The sequence below is a fragment of the Hibiscus syriacus genome, unplaced genomic scaffold (assembly GCF_006381635.1).
Source record: "Hibiscus syriacus cultivar Baekdansim isolate YM2019G1 unplaced genomic scaffold, ASM638163v2 tig00001644_pilon, whole genome shotgun sequence".
In the NCBI taxonomy this organism is placed as follows: domain Eukaryota; kingdom Viridiplantae; phylum Streptophyta; class Magnoliopsida; order Malvales; family Malvaceae; genus Hibiscus; species Hibiscus syriacus.
In genome coordinates, this window is record NW_024061878.1 from 6767672 (window position 1) to 6786607 (window position 18936).

At 31.1% G+C, this 18936-nt stretch overlaps 2 protein-coding genes across 2 annotated transcripts; one reads left to right on the top strand and one right to left on the bottom strand.

The window, feature by feature from the left end:
• Positions 1–967: 967 nt before the first annotated feature.
• Positions 968–3107, bottom strand: LOC120129787 (60S ribosomal protein L7-4-like). Its single transcript, XM_039147205.1, has 7 exons — positions 3016–3107; positions 2510–2688; positions 2315–2412; positions 2179–2236; positions 1599–1678; positions 1406–1508; positions 968–1335 (listed from the first exon to the last, which is right to left on the bottom strand). The coding sequence occupies exons 2-7, from the start codon at positions 2684–2686 to the stop codon at positions 1120–1122; spliced, it is 732 nt and encodes a 243-aa protein (XP_039003136.1). The 5' UTR covers positions 2687–2688; positions 3016–3107; the 3' UTR covers positions 968–1119.
• A 10569-nt stretch (positions 3108–13676) lies between these two features.
• Positions 13677–17324, top strand: LOC120129798 (CBL-interacting serine/threonine-protein kinase 3-like). Its single transcript, XM_039147213.1, has 11 exons — positions 13677–13744; positions 13961–14035; positions 14445–14653; positions 14893–14955; positions 15481–15552; positions 15716–15823; positions 15946–16026; positions 16532–16585; positions 16675–16800; positions 16882–16971; positions 17190–17324. The coding sequence occupies exons 3-11, from the start codon at positions 14483–14485 to the stop codon at positions 17322–17324; spliced, it is 900 nt and encodes a 299-aa protein (XP_039003144.1). The 5' UTR covers positions 13677–13744; positions 13961–14035; positions 14445–14482.
• The last annotated feature ends 1612 nt before the right edge of the window (positions 17325–18936 follow it).

Here is an 18936-nt window from a genome sequence, read left to right on the forward strand (position 1 = left end):
TCGAATCTTCTTTTTTTTTCACACCTTTTGGCTGTTACATATCTCTTCATTTAGTGGTCAAATTTGGGGCCTGAGAATTCGATTTGGGAAGATTATAGTGCGTTAGAATCTCAGTTTCTCGATTTCAATTCTTGGGTGTCATAGTGATGGAAGAGAAATTAAGGATTTGAAAGAAAAAAAGTGAAAGAAATTAGGGATTTGAAAGAGATTAAACATGCGTATTGCAAATGCTTGAAAGAAATTAGATGATGCCGACACTCTTTAATCGGCTTTCACGTCACAACTATTGGAAGTGTGGTAAGCAACAGAATGTAAACTGGTTTATTGATACTATGAATGTGTCTACAAGTACAAGATCAATGCTCTTTATATACTGCTGCTCTTAACAGCTACAACAACCACCTTAACTGAACAACTAATCAAAACTAACTTGCTAACAACCTTAGCTACCATAACCGCTTCAGCTTCAGGAAGCTTCAAACTACACTGCAATTGTACATACTGCATTAGCTGGTTTAACATGCTAGCAACAACACCGTGACATGGGCGGCAAAAATGGTGAATAATTGCAGGGAAGATTGGTTCCACCGGTGTTGTATGATTTTACGGAGATGGGAAGGATGATGAAGGGATGTCAGGACGACAGGTCCATGCCATTGCTATCAATCTTGGGTTGGAAAAGAAGGTTTCGTTCAATGCTGATCAAACCTGTATGGGAAATCCGGGTTGGTCGGAGATGCTGAGAAGGCATTTGAGACTGCTGGTGATGGAAGGAACCTTGCTTGTTGGAACGCCATGCTTATGTGTTATGTGCATAATAAGTTGTGTATTCAGGTTATTAAGCTTCTGTATCGAATGAAAGATGTCAGACTCGAGGTTCAACAATCACTGACCGATAACGTTAGGAAATAATTTAACCAAACACAGGCATGATATCTATCTCACTCATAGTGAAAGCAACAGATCATTGGGAAAGTTCATTCAGAAATATAATGATAGTAAAACATCATGACTAATTCATGTTTTTAAACAAAACTGTATATAAATGCCAAAAGATATCAAGTTCAGGATCCTTCAAAACAAACCAAAATACCTCGACCACTGAATATGACCCCGAGTCTAATTCATCCTCCGAATTAGCTCGTTGATGCAAGTCTCGCGGTTGCCAGCATCTCCACCTTCAACATAGTGGTTTCTCTTCTTCTTCAGACCACCTAACGGATCCTTGAGCTGAAAGGGCCAAAGGAAATTGTTGGCCTCCTTAAAATGAGGTCCTACAGTCATGATCTCATGGATGAGATCTTCCACACAGATGATGCCGAACTTGCCCAGAGCCTATCAACAGTGTAGCTTAGTAAATGCTCAGTACCGGTATAAAATTCCGTAAATGCAAGATGATACAGACCTGCTCCACAATCGAGTTGTCCATCAAAGCAGTTCTCTGCTTGTTCAACTTCCCATAACCTCTTTTGTAAATCAATTCCCTCACACTCTTGAGATTAGGGTATCTAGAATCATACATCATGAGAAATAAGATATTGAAAGAATATATCACAACTAATAGCGGTGGAAGGAAGTTGGAAGACAAAAAGAAATACCCGTAAGTCACATAAGGTTCAACAAGGTGAAGCATGTTCATTGTTGCCTTGTTCACTTTAAGAAAAACACCATTAAAAATCTGCAATTAATATGAACAAACAAAACAATTCAGAATCAGATTTGATTTATCTATTAGAAGATAAACATTATATAGTTTCCGATATATAGAACAACCATCATCTTGCTGCAGTGTTGGAAAGAAAGACCCAAAGTTACAATGGCAAAGTGGCATCCCATGGAACTTGCTAAATTAACAAAAGTTAGCAAACAATTTCGAGTTAAACCATCCAAATAACAAACTACACAGAGTTTAAACAACTTCAAACTATATAAATTACGTGGTAGAGTTTAATTTTAGACAAAAGAACCTAAAAAAATAGTGCAAACTAAACACCAGCATTAAAACATCAAAGAGAGGTTATTTCAGCTAGTTATCTTTAGTCCTAACACAAATGTCACACATCAAAGGGAGATTCACTACATACATATACACTATTCAGACAAGGGGAAGCAGATAAGAGGAGTATCAGATCTCATAATCTGTTTTCTCTTAGTTCTGGAAATTATATGGTAAACTACCTGTCTCAATCGCAAGAGCTGCAAGATCTTTCTCGTCCTCGGGTGCATGGCGTTGATACTGAAACCAACATTCACAACTTATGACAATATAGAACTTAGATTCGCATATAAATGTGATGTAATAATAATCACATACCCACGGATTCGAATGATGAATAAGAGTTTAGCTTCTGGATCTACATAAAATCCTCCTTTCAGCTTCGCCTCCCGCTTCAATCGAATCAGCTCCTTTTCCTGACAATTAAAGACCACAAACAGTAAGGTTCCAAAGCTTTTACCGTTCGATAAGAAAACAGATTAAGCATAAATCAAAATAGAACGACAAATTTACCTGAGCCTCATACTCCTTTGCATATTGCTTAGCCCTATTGAAAATCAGCTTGCGATTCTCGACTTTTTTCTTCTTTGCAACTTCAATCTCCTGCTTTCTGGCGAGCTCCCATTCTTCATTCCTCTTCTGCTTCTTCAAGAGTGACTCGGGGATCACAGTCTTAACTTCATCACCCATTTCTACTCCACATTATTATCAAACAAAACCCAATCAAAAAACAAACCAATTCTACGCATTTATCAGTTCTAAAAGAAAAGACTTCGAGACACAAACAAAATATAGGAAAACTGTAATGTGTCATCCAAATCAAGTTCATTGATAGACGAATATCTACAAATAGGTACGAAGGAAAGCCTATTTTCCTTTAATGTGCACTCATTTACACTATTAAATATAGATAAAAATTCAACAAAAAAGGAAACACGCATATTACTACAAAGAAATTGTTGTTCTTTTATTACAGTTCTTGCAAATTTGCCAGAAAACGCATCAGATGGTAAGTATACCTGAACTGTGGAGGGTCCGAGATGCGGCAGATGAAGCTGAGTTAGGGTTTGTGGAGCTTTTACAATCTAACTAAATCGATTTCCGGTCTCTAGGGGTTTTGGGTGATTGGACTTGGGCTTTTGGTAGTTAAATAAAAATTGATTTCAACTCAAAATGCTGTTTTTATAGCCCAAATCTTTTGAACAAAACCTAATTCAAAGAATTTTTAATTCAATTTTGGGGATTGCTTATTCTTTCTTTCTTTTTATTAATCAGTGTAATTACAATAAAATATTTGTTTAAAGATAACTCTTAATTATTAGACATTGAACGCTCACACCTCTAGTATTCTTGGCGCTTAAACTCGAGACCTTAAGAAATAACAACAATTCCTTTACCACCGAGGTCGCTTGATTTTGTGTTGTTTTTCCTTTCATAAATTTGTTTAGTTCACCAATAACTCGGAATAAATAACGAAATGGCTTAATATAAAAATAAGTGTCTAAACTATAATCAAATTTTGGTGCATAAAGATTTTTTGTTAAAATTAGGTGCCTAAAGTTTTCTCTGTTACACTTTTAGGTGTGTACCATTAAAAACCCCGTTAAGTGACACGTGTCACATCTAGATTTAAAAATATTTTTAAATACTATTTTTTTTAATTTTTTTAGATGTAACACGTATCACTTAACTTTTTTTAATAATAGGCACCTAAAAATGTAATAGAGAAAACTTTAGGTACCTATTTTTAACGAAAAATTATTTATGCGCTAAAACCTTTTTCGAAATATTCTTTAGGCACTTATTTTTGTATTAAGCCTAACGAAATTGATAAAATTAAAAATAGAATGAATCAAATAATACGATTCAATTTTATTCTGGTTTTTTTATTTTATAGTTCGATTATGATTTAGTTCGAAAATATAATTTTACAATTAGTCCAGTTTCGATTTTTTCATAGATAAACCATTTGTTCTAAATCATATTCAATTAAAAGAATAATTATCCGGAACAAATTCATTTTAAATTTATTATAAGATGAACTTAAATAAATAAAATTTTAAAATGAATAATATTTTTATGAATTTAAATTTATATGTTTGCACTTTTTTAAGCTTTAAGTTTACTTTTTTCGTATGTTAAGTTTGAAAAATAATGAACAATCAAAAACCTCCTAATCGAATTGAAAATCATAATTTTTATGCCATTTAATTTTAATTACAATTCCAATTTTTTTTTTAAACCACAAAGTATGGTTCGATTTATTTTTTATTAAAAATCAAACCGAATACACCCCTATATAAACACATATTTAAATTATTTAGAATTGAAAAGGCAAGAATTCTATTTATTAATGTTTTTTAATAGTTGATTATAGGTAAGATATGTTAAAAAAAAGTCATTGACAAAGTATATATACTCTTAGATGTAACTACTCAAACTTTTTTTTTGAAGAGAATAGAAGTTAGGGAAAATATAGGCTATTTTGTTGAGTCAATCGAATCAATGGAATGACCAAGAGGGGGTGAATTGACAATTAAAAAAATAATGGAAGCTTTTTGCAAGAAAATGAAAATTTGACACAAGCAATTTTAGAGCGGTTCAACTTCTTCAATGAAGTTTATATTCACTACCTTAGCTTCCACACTAAGGATTTCAACAAATCTACTAATTTGTTCTAACCTTTTAGGACAATGTGTAACTTTACAACACTTAGACTTATACTGAAAATTTGACACAAGCAATTTTAGAGCGGTTCAACTTCTTCAATGAAGTTTATATTCACTACCTTAGCTTCCACACTAAGGATTTCAACAAATCTACTAATTTGTTCTAACCTTTTAGGACAATGTGTAACTTTACAACACACTTAGACTTATACCCCAAAGTCTCAAGTGCACAACCCTTCCTAAGAAGAAATTAGAAATGAGCAAACTATGAAAATCCTCACAATGATAGATTGTTTACAACTTGAATCTCTCACACACCCAAAAACACTAGAAAGAAAAATACAATGAATTGAATAGTGTCCTATGTAAGAAAAACACAATGGATTGTGAATTTGGCTCTTTTTTATCTTTGATTGTTGGAATAGTTTTCTTGTCTTTTCTTGGTTGTTTGAAGACCTTTTTTATATGTCGTAATTGATTTCTAGCCGTTTGGGGTTGTTGGAGGGAGTTTAGAGCCTTTTGGTACAATAAATTTGCGCATTGAATGTAATCATGCACAAAGGTTTCGAAACCATACATGGGATTTTGAAACCTACCTTTGAAAAAATTTGATCGTTGTGTAGGGTATTTCGAAACCTTAAGAAAAACCTGGCTACTGTCATAGGGGTTTCGACACCTTCAAGTAGGGGTTTCGAAACCAGGCCGAAAAACTGCTTAAAATGGTCTTGTTTCATATTTAAAAAGTATTTTAAAACTTTATAAAATTTATCAACATTTTTAATTTATTTATAACATTTTAAACCTCAACTTATTTTTACAAACTTGAAATTCTTGAATCGAATAAAATATTAATTTTATAAAAATTTCAATTTAGTCCTTTGTTATATCAAAATCATTTAATTACGTTTATCATATTTTCATTTTCATTTTATTAGAAAGTGAAAAATATTGACGAAAACATGTTTGGTGGTAAAATTAGAAAACGATTTCTAGAAAATGAAAACAAAAAATTATTGTTAGAAAGATTTGAATATGCGTAAGTTAAGTTAAAAATCTAGATTTCATATTTTTCTCTTTTTCAAAATTTAAAAAAATAATATGGCCCCTAAACTTTTTTTTACACTCAATGTGGTCCTTAAACTATTTTTTAATAATTTAATGTTTTCAGCATTTTTATATTTGATGTATTAAATATCTTAATAATTAGTTATATTTTAAATTTAAATAATACGTTTTAAAAAAATTAATAAGTCCTCAAACTTTCTAAAATATTAATTAGATCCTCAAACTTAGTAAAAATCAATTAAACTCATTTACTACATCATTTTCCATCTTGTACTCCCACAACAACATAATGAACTATCATATCAATGTTGTAGATTATTATGTAAACTTTGTGAAATGTAATGTAATCGTCTTGATGGTTTGATTCAGTTGGTCAAAAAATTTAAATAGATTTTGCTATCAATTTTATTATTTTTGTATAACTCACATGGTTTTTTTTTATATAAAGTCGTTAGTTTTATTAAAAATAGAAAATATCCAAAATTATAATGAAGATTTACAAGCATAATCGTAAACCTAAAATATAATTATGACATTTTCCTATTAGCATTGAGACAAAAGCTAGACACCTAGATCACATAAGACCAAATAAGGAAAATGTTAAAAAACCTAACCAAAAAACTCGAATAAAATAAAGATACAAACAAATCTGACTGCATCGGTAAACAAACTAGAAAAGGAGATGAAACTACTGAAAGACCACCAACAAATTACAAATCAGAGTCAAGCGACGTGAGAAAACTATTAACGAACGTAAAACACACATCCAAATCAATCTGAGGGTCCAAAGCATAGAAGATCATCATGATACAAATAAACTCTATCTTGATCAGTCGTGACGATGTCAAATCCAACACTGAGAAAAAAGATAAACAAAAACAACAACAAAAAATCGTAAGCTACCAAAAGACGGAGAAAACATGACACAAAGACAAAGAACACGTCAGATAGACATAATTATTCTTATTAAAAAACAAAAAAAAATAAAGAAAAAAGATAACTTGTGGGCGGCAACCAGCATTAAAACCGGTGTCGCCGCCAGTTAAACAAAATTAAAGAAGAAAAATTTAGATTGATCAATAAAATTGACACAAGTTGTAAATAAGAAAAAAAATGAAAAGTGAGGAGCAGGAAAAAGACGACTAGGATTTAGAAACTTTTTATATTTTCATTCTATAAGCGCATAACTCACATATTTATATATTGAAAATTGTTAATAATTATATTTTAATTTAATTATTTAATAACTATTTATTCATCTTTATTTTAAAAATATTAGATACCAAATATATTTTCACAATTTTTATTTTTCAATTTAAGTTTTTATTTATATTAACCAAACATGTTTTCTAATCTTTAAAAAACTGAAACTGAAAACTATTTTCTAGAAAAAAAATAAAAAATATTTTCTAGAACCAAACAAAATCCTTAAAATCTCTAAGAAGAATAAAACTCCTTTTGATCACCAAAATTTTAAAAAAAAATTTATTTAATAATATTTTTAAATTTAAGAATTAAGGTAGAAAAATCACAATTTTTAAAAAATATATATATAATTCATTCTTCTAAACTTTTTGTATATAATTGTTTTTTGAGAAATTAAACCAACTAAAATTTTAATAAAAAATATATCAATTAAGTTTTTTTAATATATTTTAAACATTAATTTTTAACGATTTTGATTATTATTACTGGCGGGTAAAAAAATTAAAATTAAATATGAAATTCTAATATATTTTTTAAAATATGTATGGAAATTATTTTTCACTATCCTTAATCATGAAATTATGTTTAGTAATTAGATACATATTGCACCCTTCCAAGACTATATATTCACCGTTAATGTGGATTTTTAACATAATTTTTTATTGTATTACAGGATATATTTTATTTAGAGTTTATTTGATACACTGTAATTTATTTTTTAAAAGTGATTTATGTAAAACGAATTACATTAGAAAACAATTTTGAAATTTTTTTATGACATTTAAGTGATGTTATATAAATAATTTCTAATCGATAAATTTTCATAAAATTATACATTATAAATATTAAATATAATAAATATTATTATTTTAAAATATTAGATTAATTTTTTTGAATTAATTAATGATATTAGATCTATTGACCGACTAATCCAGATTGAGTACTACATAGGCGAGAGCGAGATTAATTTAATCAATATTATTTATGTCAACATTATTATTAAGATATTATTTTTTTATAATTTTATTTAATTATATATTTTAATAATATATTAATTAAAATAAGAATACTATATTATAATTTAAGGAGTATATTTTAACTATTCAACAATTTGATAGTATTATTTTTATGAAATTAATAAATAATATTAATTTTATTAATAATTTATTATATATTATTAAAATAAAAGTATAATATTATATATTATAATAATATAATATTAACAATAAAAATATTTATATTATTAGAAGTATTAGTAAATATAATTTAATAATTAATATTTTTATTAAAATGATACTAAAAATAATAAAATAATATTAAATATATAAAATAATAACATTTTGAGAGTTGTGCTTTGAAGTGAAAAAATCTTAAAATAACTTACGAAAAATTAAACCGTAAGTCATTTTCAAAAGTGCAAAAGAAATTCAGTTGACCAGGAAAATGAAGTATATTAACTATATGTTTTCTGCCAGCCAAATACTGAAAAATGATGAAAATATTTTCCGAAAAATCAGTTACATGAAAACAAACAGACGGTTTGTTTCAAAAGTTATTTTTTTATTAATCTAAGGAAAGTACAAGACAATACATGTTCAATTGTTTTAAAAGTTATTACTTTTCATATATCGACTTTTTCTGATAGAGAATAAATAGATTATTTGAGAGTCAATTGTTACGAATATATATGTCAAAATAAACATAGTGGATTATACTTTGCACTCAAACGTATCCTGCAGATGTAGTTATTCGAACTCAAAACTTTCTTTTGTTCTCTTAAAACTCTTAAATGGATTTAGTATATGTTCTAAATACTCTCAATTATTTGACAACGAATGCTCAATCACCCTTGTTGTAATCACTGACACTCGAACCCGAAGCTTCTAAAAATAAGAACTATTCCTTTAACAACTAAGATAATTTGATTAGTGCACTTTCCTTTGATTTTATATTTTTATACACATGTAAATGGAAATCCTTAAGATTGCAGGTCAATGGGTTTACTTTTAATCTTTTCTTGGTAACAAAGAGGTCACTATCGAGTGGTTAGCTAGTAGCAGATATTGTCTTTCCAAGATTAAAGATACTTCTCACTTCATATGAGGATTCGTGGAAGATCATCATCTCAAAATGGCCGCCTTTATTGATGTGAGCCATGGCATCAGCAAGCGAGTTGGCTTCACATTTGACATGTGTGACTTTAACGCTCCACTTCTGGGAAAAAAGATGGTGGATACGTCGAGAAACAACATCGTCATTCACACGATCAAGGGAATTAAGGCATCTTACTACCTCACTATTGTCACTTTCCACCACAACATTACGTAACCAGCGATCCCAGGTAATTGAGAGGCATTCAAGAATCGCCCAGAGCTCAGCTTGGAATACATGCAGTAAACCAGAAGTTTATTGATAACTTTATTATTTGACATGACCCGTTAGGCTATCCCAATTCAATTATGATGAGAAAAATTATTGACAATTCCTATGATCATTCATTGAAGAACCAACAGATTCTTCAAAACAATAATTTTTTATGCGATGCTTGCTCTAAAGGCAAATTAATTATTCGGCCATCACCAACAAAGATAGATTATGAATCTATCAACTTTCTAGAATGGAGACATGGTGACATTTGTGGGCCTATACACCCTTCTTATGGACCATTTAGATATTTTATGGTTTTAATTGATGAATCAACTAGATGGTCACATGTATCCTTGTTACCAACCCGCAACTTATCATTTATGAGGTTACTTGCTCAGTTAATTAAATTACGAGCACATTTTTCAGATTTTCCTATAAAGACAATTCGTCTTGATAATGTTGGTGAATTCACGTCTCAAGCTTTCAATGATTATTGCATGTCTATCGGAATAAATGTTGAACATCCTGTAACTCATTTTCATAAACAAAATGGTCTTGTCGAGTCATTCATTAAACAACTTCAATTAATTGCGAGGCAATTGCTTATGAAATCACAACTTTCGATTTCTGCTTGGGGACATGCCAGAGTACATGCAGCATCACTAATTCGCTTCAGGCAAACAAGTCATCATAAATTCTCCCCATTACAAATGGTTTTTGGCCATGAACCAAATATTCCCATCTAAGAATTTTTTGATGTGTGGTATATGTCCCTATTTCTCCACCATAACAAACAAAGATGGTTCCTCAAAGAAGGTTGGGAATAAATATAGGGTTTGAATCCCAATCGATAATTAAATATCTTGAGCCATTGTCTGATAATTTATTTAAAGCTCGATTTGCTGATTGTCATCTTAATGAGTTAGTTTTTCCAACATTAAGGGGAGAAACTGAACAATTGGAAAAGAAAATAAAATGGAATGAGTTATCATTATCTTATTATGATCCAAGTACGCAACAATGTGAACTTGAAGTTCAAAAGATAATTCATTTACAAAATTTAGCAAGTTAATTGCCAGATACTTTCAATGACCCAAAAAGAGTGACTAAGTCACACATACTAGTTGTAAATGTTTCAATTAAGATTGATGTCCCTGAATGACAAACTCTAGTTGCTAACGATTCTAGAGCATGCTTGAAGCGTGGTAGACCAATAGGTTCCAAAGATAAGAATCCTAAAAAAACGTGGAGTTATGTTTTCTGATGGTCAAAATGAGGAAACCATAAATTTTGAAACATCTCTGGAAGATACCTTAGACATGACTAAAATAAATTTATTTAGAAGAGAATCATGTATCTGATAATTAAGAAATATCAATAAATTATATCATGTCTGGAAATAAGTGAAACCGAAATAAAATCGACGTCGATGATATATTTGCATGCAGTATAACACTAGATATTTTGGTTGATTATGTGGATTGAGAGCCAATATCTATTTAACAATATTCGATAAAGAAGTGATTAGACAAAATGGAAGGAAACAATTGAGGCAGAATTAAAATCTCTTCCGAAAAGAGAAGTATTTGGACCCATAGTCCGTAACCCTAAAGGGGTAAAGCCTACGGGATATAAATGGGGGTTTTTTAGAGAGTGAAACCAAAAAGGAGAAATAGTAAGATACAAAGCTTGTTTGGTTGCACAAGGGTTCTCACAAAGGTCCGATATTGATTATGTAGAGACATACTCTCCAATAATAGATGCAACTACTTTGAGATTTTTTATTAGTCTGGCAATAAAAGAGAAACTTACCATCCGCCTAATGGATATTGTTACAGCTTATTTTTACGGCCCACTTGATAGTGGCATTTACACGAGACTTTTAAAAGGCTTCAAACTGCCAAAAACAATTAATTAAGGTTCTCGAGAACATTATTCAATTAAATTAAATAGATCTCTTTGTGGATTGAAACAACATGGGTGCATATGGTATAATCGCTTTAGTGAATATCTATTAAAAGAATGATATAAGAATAATTCTATTTTCCTGTGTATTTTTATCAAGAGATTTGGATTGGGATTTGTCATAATTATTGTATATGTTGAAAATTTAAATATTATTGGAACTCTTGAAGAGATCTCTATGATGATGGAATGCTTAAAGAAAAAATTCGAAATGAAAGACCTTAGGAAAACAAGATTTTGTCTTGGATTACATTTTGAGCACCTAAAGGGTGAAATACTTGTGCACCAATCAACATATATAGAAAATATGCTAAAGAAATTCTACATGCATAATGCACATCCACATCCATTGAGTACCCCAATGGTTGTTAGGTCACTTGATGTAAAAAATGACCCTTTTCATCCACGGAAAAGGATGAAGATCTTCTTGATCTAGAAGTACAATACTTAAGTGCAATCGATGCACTAATGTACCTTGCTAGTCATACTCAACCAGACGTATCATTTATTGTTAATTTAGACGTATCATTTGATGTTAATTTATTAGTCAGATTTAACTCTTATCCAACCATAAGACATTAGAATGGGATCAAACACATATTTCTTTATCTTCAAGGTACAAAAGATGGGGTTATTTTTTTATAGTTAACCCAAAACATAATTAGTTGGTTTTGCAGATGCATGGTACTTATCTAATCTTCATAATGCTCGATTACAAACTGGTTATGTTTTCACATACGATGGTACCTTAATTTCTTGGCGATCAATGAAACAAACGATTACTGCTACTTCCTCTAACTATGCCGAGATTTTGGCCATCCATGAATCTAGTTGTGAATGTGTGTGGCTAAGGACTGTAATTCTTCAAATTCGAAAAGACTGTGGCTTATGCATAGAAAATGAATCTCCGACAGTTTTATATGAAGATAATACAACAAGCATCGCCCAACTTAAATTAGGAAACAAAAAAGGTGACATAACAAAACACATTTTACCAAAGTTTTTCTTCACCCATGATCTACAAAAGAGTGAAGATATTGATGTACAACAAATCCGATCAAGTGAAAATTGAGCATACTCATTTACTAAGCCACTTTCTACTTCTACATTTGAGAGATTAATTTTCAACATTAGATTTCGTTGTCTCAAAGATCTTCAGTGATGCATATACGAGGGGGAGTAAATACGCATCGCACTCATTTTCCTTTAATCAAGGTTTTTCCCACTGGGTTATTTTAATAAGTTTTTAATGAGGCAACATATTATGCGTATTAAAGATATTTGTATTTTTCCACCATTAAGATTTCTCTCCCCCCCCACATGATTTTATCTTAATAAGGTTTTAATCAGACACATTATCTTCATAGACATCAAAGGGGGAGTGTTATAAATATTTATTTATGTGGATGCCTATCTCTATCTCTATCTATTAGATAGAGTTTTGATATACTTAATTACAAGTATTTTAGAGTTAGAGTTCTATATAATTTCTACTCCTTATGATTATAATTTGTTAATAATCAATAAAATTATATACTCTAATTCCGGGACGAACTAAATGATATTGGCGATAAATAAATTATTGTTATTTTTTAAAATTTCGGGAACATCATAAATGTTAAAAATATAAACATTTATTATCAAATGATTGAGAGTTATTTTTTAACATTTAAAAAATATTTAAATTAAATAATATTGAAATATTTAAAGTATTATTTAGAATTTAATAATAAATAATTATTTATTATATTTAAAAATATTTAATTCAAAATTTAAGTTAAATATAATAATCTAAGTATTATAATAATTTATTAATTTAATAATTTAAAATCTCATTTTTTATTTCTATATTTATTATTTTCTTTTCAGTCATTATTCAAATTCTATTTATTTCATTTAAGTTATAGATTACAGAAGTTTGACGGATTCCTCCCTCTAATTTGTTTTTTTTTTCATTTTGGTAACTTATATTTCTATATTATTATTATTGAATGTTGAATTTGAATGTGTCTCAAAAACTATCTTACACTTATATTAGATTAATAAAAAAATATAATTGTAATTCTTGAATGTTGATCCGGTAAATAATTCCTAAATCCAGTTTCCATTTTCTGTATAAAATGAGAAAAAAAGAAGCTTTGTCTGGTTGCTGCAGCAGCGCACATGACGGCGATGATATGATCATCAGAGAGTTTTAATTCGACTTTTTCTTCAATTTTTCCCCATAATTCCTCTCAATTTATTTTCTCCTTCTTATCCAATCATCTAAGTCTAATAAGCATATTCCTTTCATATTCTCTCTTAATTATATTTTCATTAGCCAATCTTATGATATAGATAATTCAAATACAATGGTATTCTTACTCACATTTAAAACGTTGAATTTTGACTGTTGGGTGATATTTCTCGACTCTTTATGCCTCTACCCATCTCTGGTGAAATCAAATCAAGCTCCAAACTTGATTTGTTATTCTGGGTGAGTCATTCTTGATTTTCTGGAATTAGCAAATTTTATGGACTGTGATTTTCTTCCTTGATTTCGTCTCTAGTTTGAGTGATTAGTTTAAAATTTATCTTCTTTTTTCTAATAACAACAGAATTCTGTGGTACTGATTCGTTTGTTTATTTCAGTTTACTAATTATTAGTATTATCATAGATGAAATTGGTAGAGAATAATTGTTTTTGTTTTAGCTGAATAGGCTTGATTCCTGCTGCTATGGAATCGATCATTTGAAGAAAAACAGAGAAAGCCTCTGCAAATTCTCAGTAAGTTGGTAGTTTATAGCCTATTTGGCTGTTCTGCCCTTTTTCTTGTTGTTCATCATATGTTTGTTCCGATGTTTGAAGATGTTAAATCATATAATTTCAATTGCCACTATTTTTCATCTTCCCTCCATACTTTTGGGTTAAAATAAATTTTTTTTGTTATTTTGCTGTATCAATAAGGAGGCTTTCAGATTGAATATTCACCTTGTCTTTCAACTTCACTTCCCTTTTCCCTTTTGTTTATAGAATATTCACCTTGTCTTTAAACTTCACTTCCCTTTTTCCTTTTGTTGTTTTAAAAGTTTTTCAACATTACTCCTGCTAAGGGTTTTGGTGTCTCTTATGTGTTTTTCTTTTTTGATCTATGTTTGTGTAAATTGAATGACAAAGATGTTGAAATCTGTTTCAGTAGTAGAACAAGTTTCAAGCCATAGAGTTTAAAGAGGCATGAGTCAACCGAGAATCAAGCGTTGTGTGGGAAAATATGAGGTGGGAAGGACTATTGGGGAGGGGACATTTGCTAAAGTGAAGTTTGCAAGAAATTCTGAGACGGGAGAGCCTGTGGCACTTAAGATCCTTGATAAAGAGAAGGTTCTCAAGCACAAGATGGCTGAGCAGGTCTCTTTTGATCCATTATTTTCCTCTCTTTCTTCATGGTTTGAGAAGGAATTTTGTTTGTTTTTAGTTTTTTTTGGTTGATAGAAGTTTGTTTTTAGTTTCTTTTCTTCCATTTAATATTCATAAAAACCTCATCAATTCTTCTATTTCCATAGTTTGTCAATGCTATTGTAATCACATTATAGGAAGTTCAGATATCATATCAGATTTGTTAGATTTTTTTCTGCTTGTTTTCGCAGATCAAGCGTGAAATAGCAACAATGAAGTTGATAAGACACCCAAATGTTGTCCGTTTATATGAGGTTTCTCTTTCTTTGTGTGTGTTCTTGGTTGATTATGTACCACATACTCGTATTCCCTTTTATGCTTGTTGGGGACTTGTATCTTCTATTTTGAAACAAAGTCTTCCTTCTTAATTTCGGTCTTTAACAGTAGTATGGGTGGCTTTTTCTTTCTCCAACCTTGAACATTATATGAAAATTTTTGGAATTGATCGTATATTTATTAATTTTGAGCAGAAAACCAGTGTTGGCATCTGAGAAAAATATTTTATTTGTAGCCTGCATATGTTCGTTTGTGAACTGTCTGCAGAAATATGTACCCAGGCTAGATATATAATTAAGATGAAAGAAACTATTTTGATACAATCTCTTGCAATGCCTATGTGGAACATTTATCTATCTCTTTACAAGGTTTATCCTGCCGTCTGATCTTTATAACTACTTAGTGACACATCGTGCTCTTCTGTGTGTCAGTTACCGAAGAAAAGCAGACCGAGCAACAAGCTTTAAAATTTTTATCGGATCATTTTGTATGATTTTGTTCAGGTAATAGGAAGCAAGACAAAGATATTTATTGTTTTGGAGTTTGTCACCGGGGGAGAGCCCTTTGACAAAATTGTGAGTTGGTGAATCTTGCCATCCCGAATACTAATATATTTTTCTAGTATCAGCAATGCTACAACTCTAGCTACAACTCTAGCTAACCACTGCCTGATGAAATTTCTTCCCATTCACATGGCTTTCCTTCCAATGTGGCTTTAACCATTTCTTAATTCTGAAGGTAAACCATGGACGGATGAGAGAAGATGAGGCACGGAGATACTTCCAGCAGCTCATTAATGCTGTTGATTATTGCCATAGCAGGGGTGTTTACCATAGGGACCTTAAGGTATTTAACTTAAAACCCTTTAGGGTGAATTTGTTTATACGTGCATATATTTGTCTACATGCATGCATGTTATGCTGTAAGGAAATTAAGTTGCTTTAAACTTTAATGTGATCTTTTTGCAGCCTGAAAATTTGTTGTTGGATGCTTACGATAACCTCAAAGTTTCTGACTTTGGATTGAGTGCATTATCCCAGCAAGTCAGGGTAATGTATTGCCTTTTCTTTTTCCTTCTAATGGTGGGTGATTATTAAACTTCGATATGTGAATGCCTAAGCATTCTTGAGTCCTCAACCTTTTTCCTTTGAACTATGAAGTCATCCAAGTTTTTTCTATCCCAAGCTTATTGATGGTGAAGGCCTTACTGAGTAAAACCGTTGCAGAGTGGAAAGGCAGATGAACATTGGTGATAATGATTGAGAGAGCAAGCATTTTTATGAGTGTTTCTAAAAAAAATTAAAATAGAATGAAGGGTTATGGAATTGTAAACCAGTAACATTGAATAGAAGTAATAAACTGAGTAAGGAAATGTATGCTATAAAAGATATTCCGTTGTCCATGCTATTTATCTGCTTATTGGGAAAGTATTTTAAACTCCCAAATCCCGATGTAACTGATTCAGTTAATGTGCAAGACTTGTTTCATATCTTTTTATCTTTGGTATCTTTTAGAACAATACAAAACATTTCTAATCCGAAGAAGAATTTGTAGGAAGATGGTCTCCTTCACACGACCTGTGGGACACCAAATTATGCTGCTCCTGAGGTGTGGTCAATTGTTAACCACATTAGTTTTCTTCTAGCATTTGCACCTTGGAAACCCATTTATTAACAATTTTATGTCTTCCTATACAGGTTCTTAATGATAGAGGTTATGACGGGGCGACCGCAGACCTCTGGTCATGTGGCGTGATACTCTTTGTGTTGCTTGCAGGTTACTTGCCTTTTGATGATTTTAATCTTATGAACTTGTATAAGAAGGTTAGCATTTCCTAGTTGCATGTAGCTGATATCCAGTGTTTTCATTGCCTGGTTTTTACTCTCATTTCTCCAAATTTGCAGATTTCAGTGGCTGAATTTACTTGCCCCCCTTGGCTATCTTTTAGTGCAATGAAATTGATAACTCGAATCCTCGATCCAAACCCGATGACCGTAAGTTATTATACTTGACTTCAACATCAATGTAAACTAAATTCTATGTAGATTCAATAGGAATATGGAAAAAAAACAATCCTATACTTCATGTCATGAAGGTCTCAATTTTGCCCTTTTTGTGGCAAGTAATAAAAGATTGTATACAATGCATGTTAAGCCTTTCATGCATGCAACCATGCATATTTATGTGTGCATATCTCTTTCTTGCGTTGCAGCGCATCACCATTCCGGAAATTTTGCAAGATGAATGGTTTAAGAAAGACTACAAACCTCCCGTGTTTGAGGAGAAAGTCGATACGAACTTAGATGATGTAGAAGCTGTATTTAAGGATTCTGAAGTAAGTGGATGAAACATAAGCATACAAATGCTGCTATATTTGATGCTTCTTAACATTTTTTTCTTAATAACTCTATGTTGTTGGTTTGAAACAGGAGCACCATGTTACAGAAAAAAGAGAAGAACAACCGACAACTATGAATGCTTTCGAGTTGATTTCCATGTCGAAAGGGTTGAACCTTGGCAATCTGTTTGATGCAGAACAGGTTTGCATTTAAAAACGCTTTTCCATGTTGAGTGTTGACTATGGTTATGTTCAGTTTTTTCCACGTATTTAGAGGGTCCTTGGAGGGTCACATTTCCATACATGCATTTTAGTGATAAACAAAGAATTACGAGATTTGAGAGAGGAAATGAGAGAAGAAGTTTATTCTCATAAGTAAAACACAAAGAACTACAACCTACAGAAACAAGTAGGAGGAAGTAAACAGGGTCAAACTTGAAAACATTATAATTACAAAAATCGAGTTTCATATTAAAATTAACTATTAGTTGCTTCACTTTCTGTAGGGATTTAAGAGAGAAACAAGGTTTACATCAAAATGTCCAGCTAATGAGATTATTCACAAGATTGAGGAAGCAGCAAAGCCTCTGGGGTTTGATGTACGCAAGAAGAACTACAAGGCGAGAAAATTTTACACATTGCTATGAAGGTAACTACCGAAATCTGTACATCCAGTTTGCTTATTCTTTCTTTTTCACTTTTGTGTGTAGATGAGACTTGAGAATGTGAAAGCCGGGAGGAAAGGAAACCTGAACGTAGCCACAGAGGTAACTTACAACGATTTCGTAATAATTCATGCGGGAAAAAATACTGAGAAAATATAAGTGTTTGAAAATTAATTTTGGGTCTAGACCATTTGCTATAGTGTGGTTGGATATCGTTGTGGGGAAATGATGAGTTCCATACAATATAATAAATTATTAGAACTCGTCATGTCCACATGACGAGTTCCATACAACTTTCGTTCAGTCCACTTGATGATTTGTATTTTTTAATATATTTTGTGAAACTCGTCGTGTGAGAATGACGAGTTTCACGTGCTTTGTAGTAAATGGCCTAGATTTCAAAATAATATTTCAACACCTTCAATTTTCTAAAAGAATTTCTCGTCCACAATATTTCCAAATTTTATTGAGCTTACGGCAAAGATTTTATTTATTTTACGGCTTACATTTTGTACTTGTAAAACTCTTACTATGTCACTTAGATATTTCAAGTGGCACCTTCTTTACATATGGTGGAGGTGCGAAAAGCTAAGGGTGATACCTTGGAATTCCATAAGGTACCACTTCAGTCTTTTATTATGTTTTCTAGATATATCATATATCATCTTCAGGGACAGAGCTAGAATTAAACATTCGAAGGGGTTAGTTTATTTAACTTCAAAAGAACATGTACTCAATGAGGATTTAAAACTAAGAACTAGAGAGGGCAAGATTTAGTTTGATCAATATTTAGAGTAATAAGGACCTAATGTGCCGTTTGACAAAAAATTTTGAGCGAGATAAGAGTCCCTCCCAAACGTTACATGGTTCTGTCCCTGTGTATCAGTGTATGCCACTTTGACTTGGATTATACGAAATAGATTCGAGTGTCAGATATGAATATTTAGACGGAAATA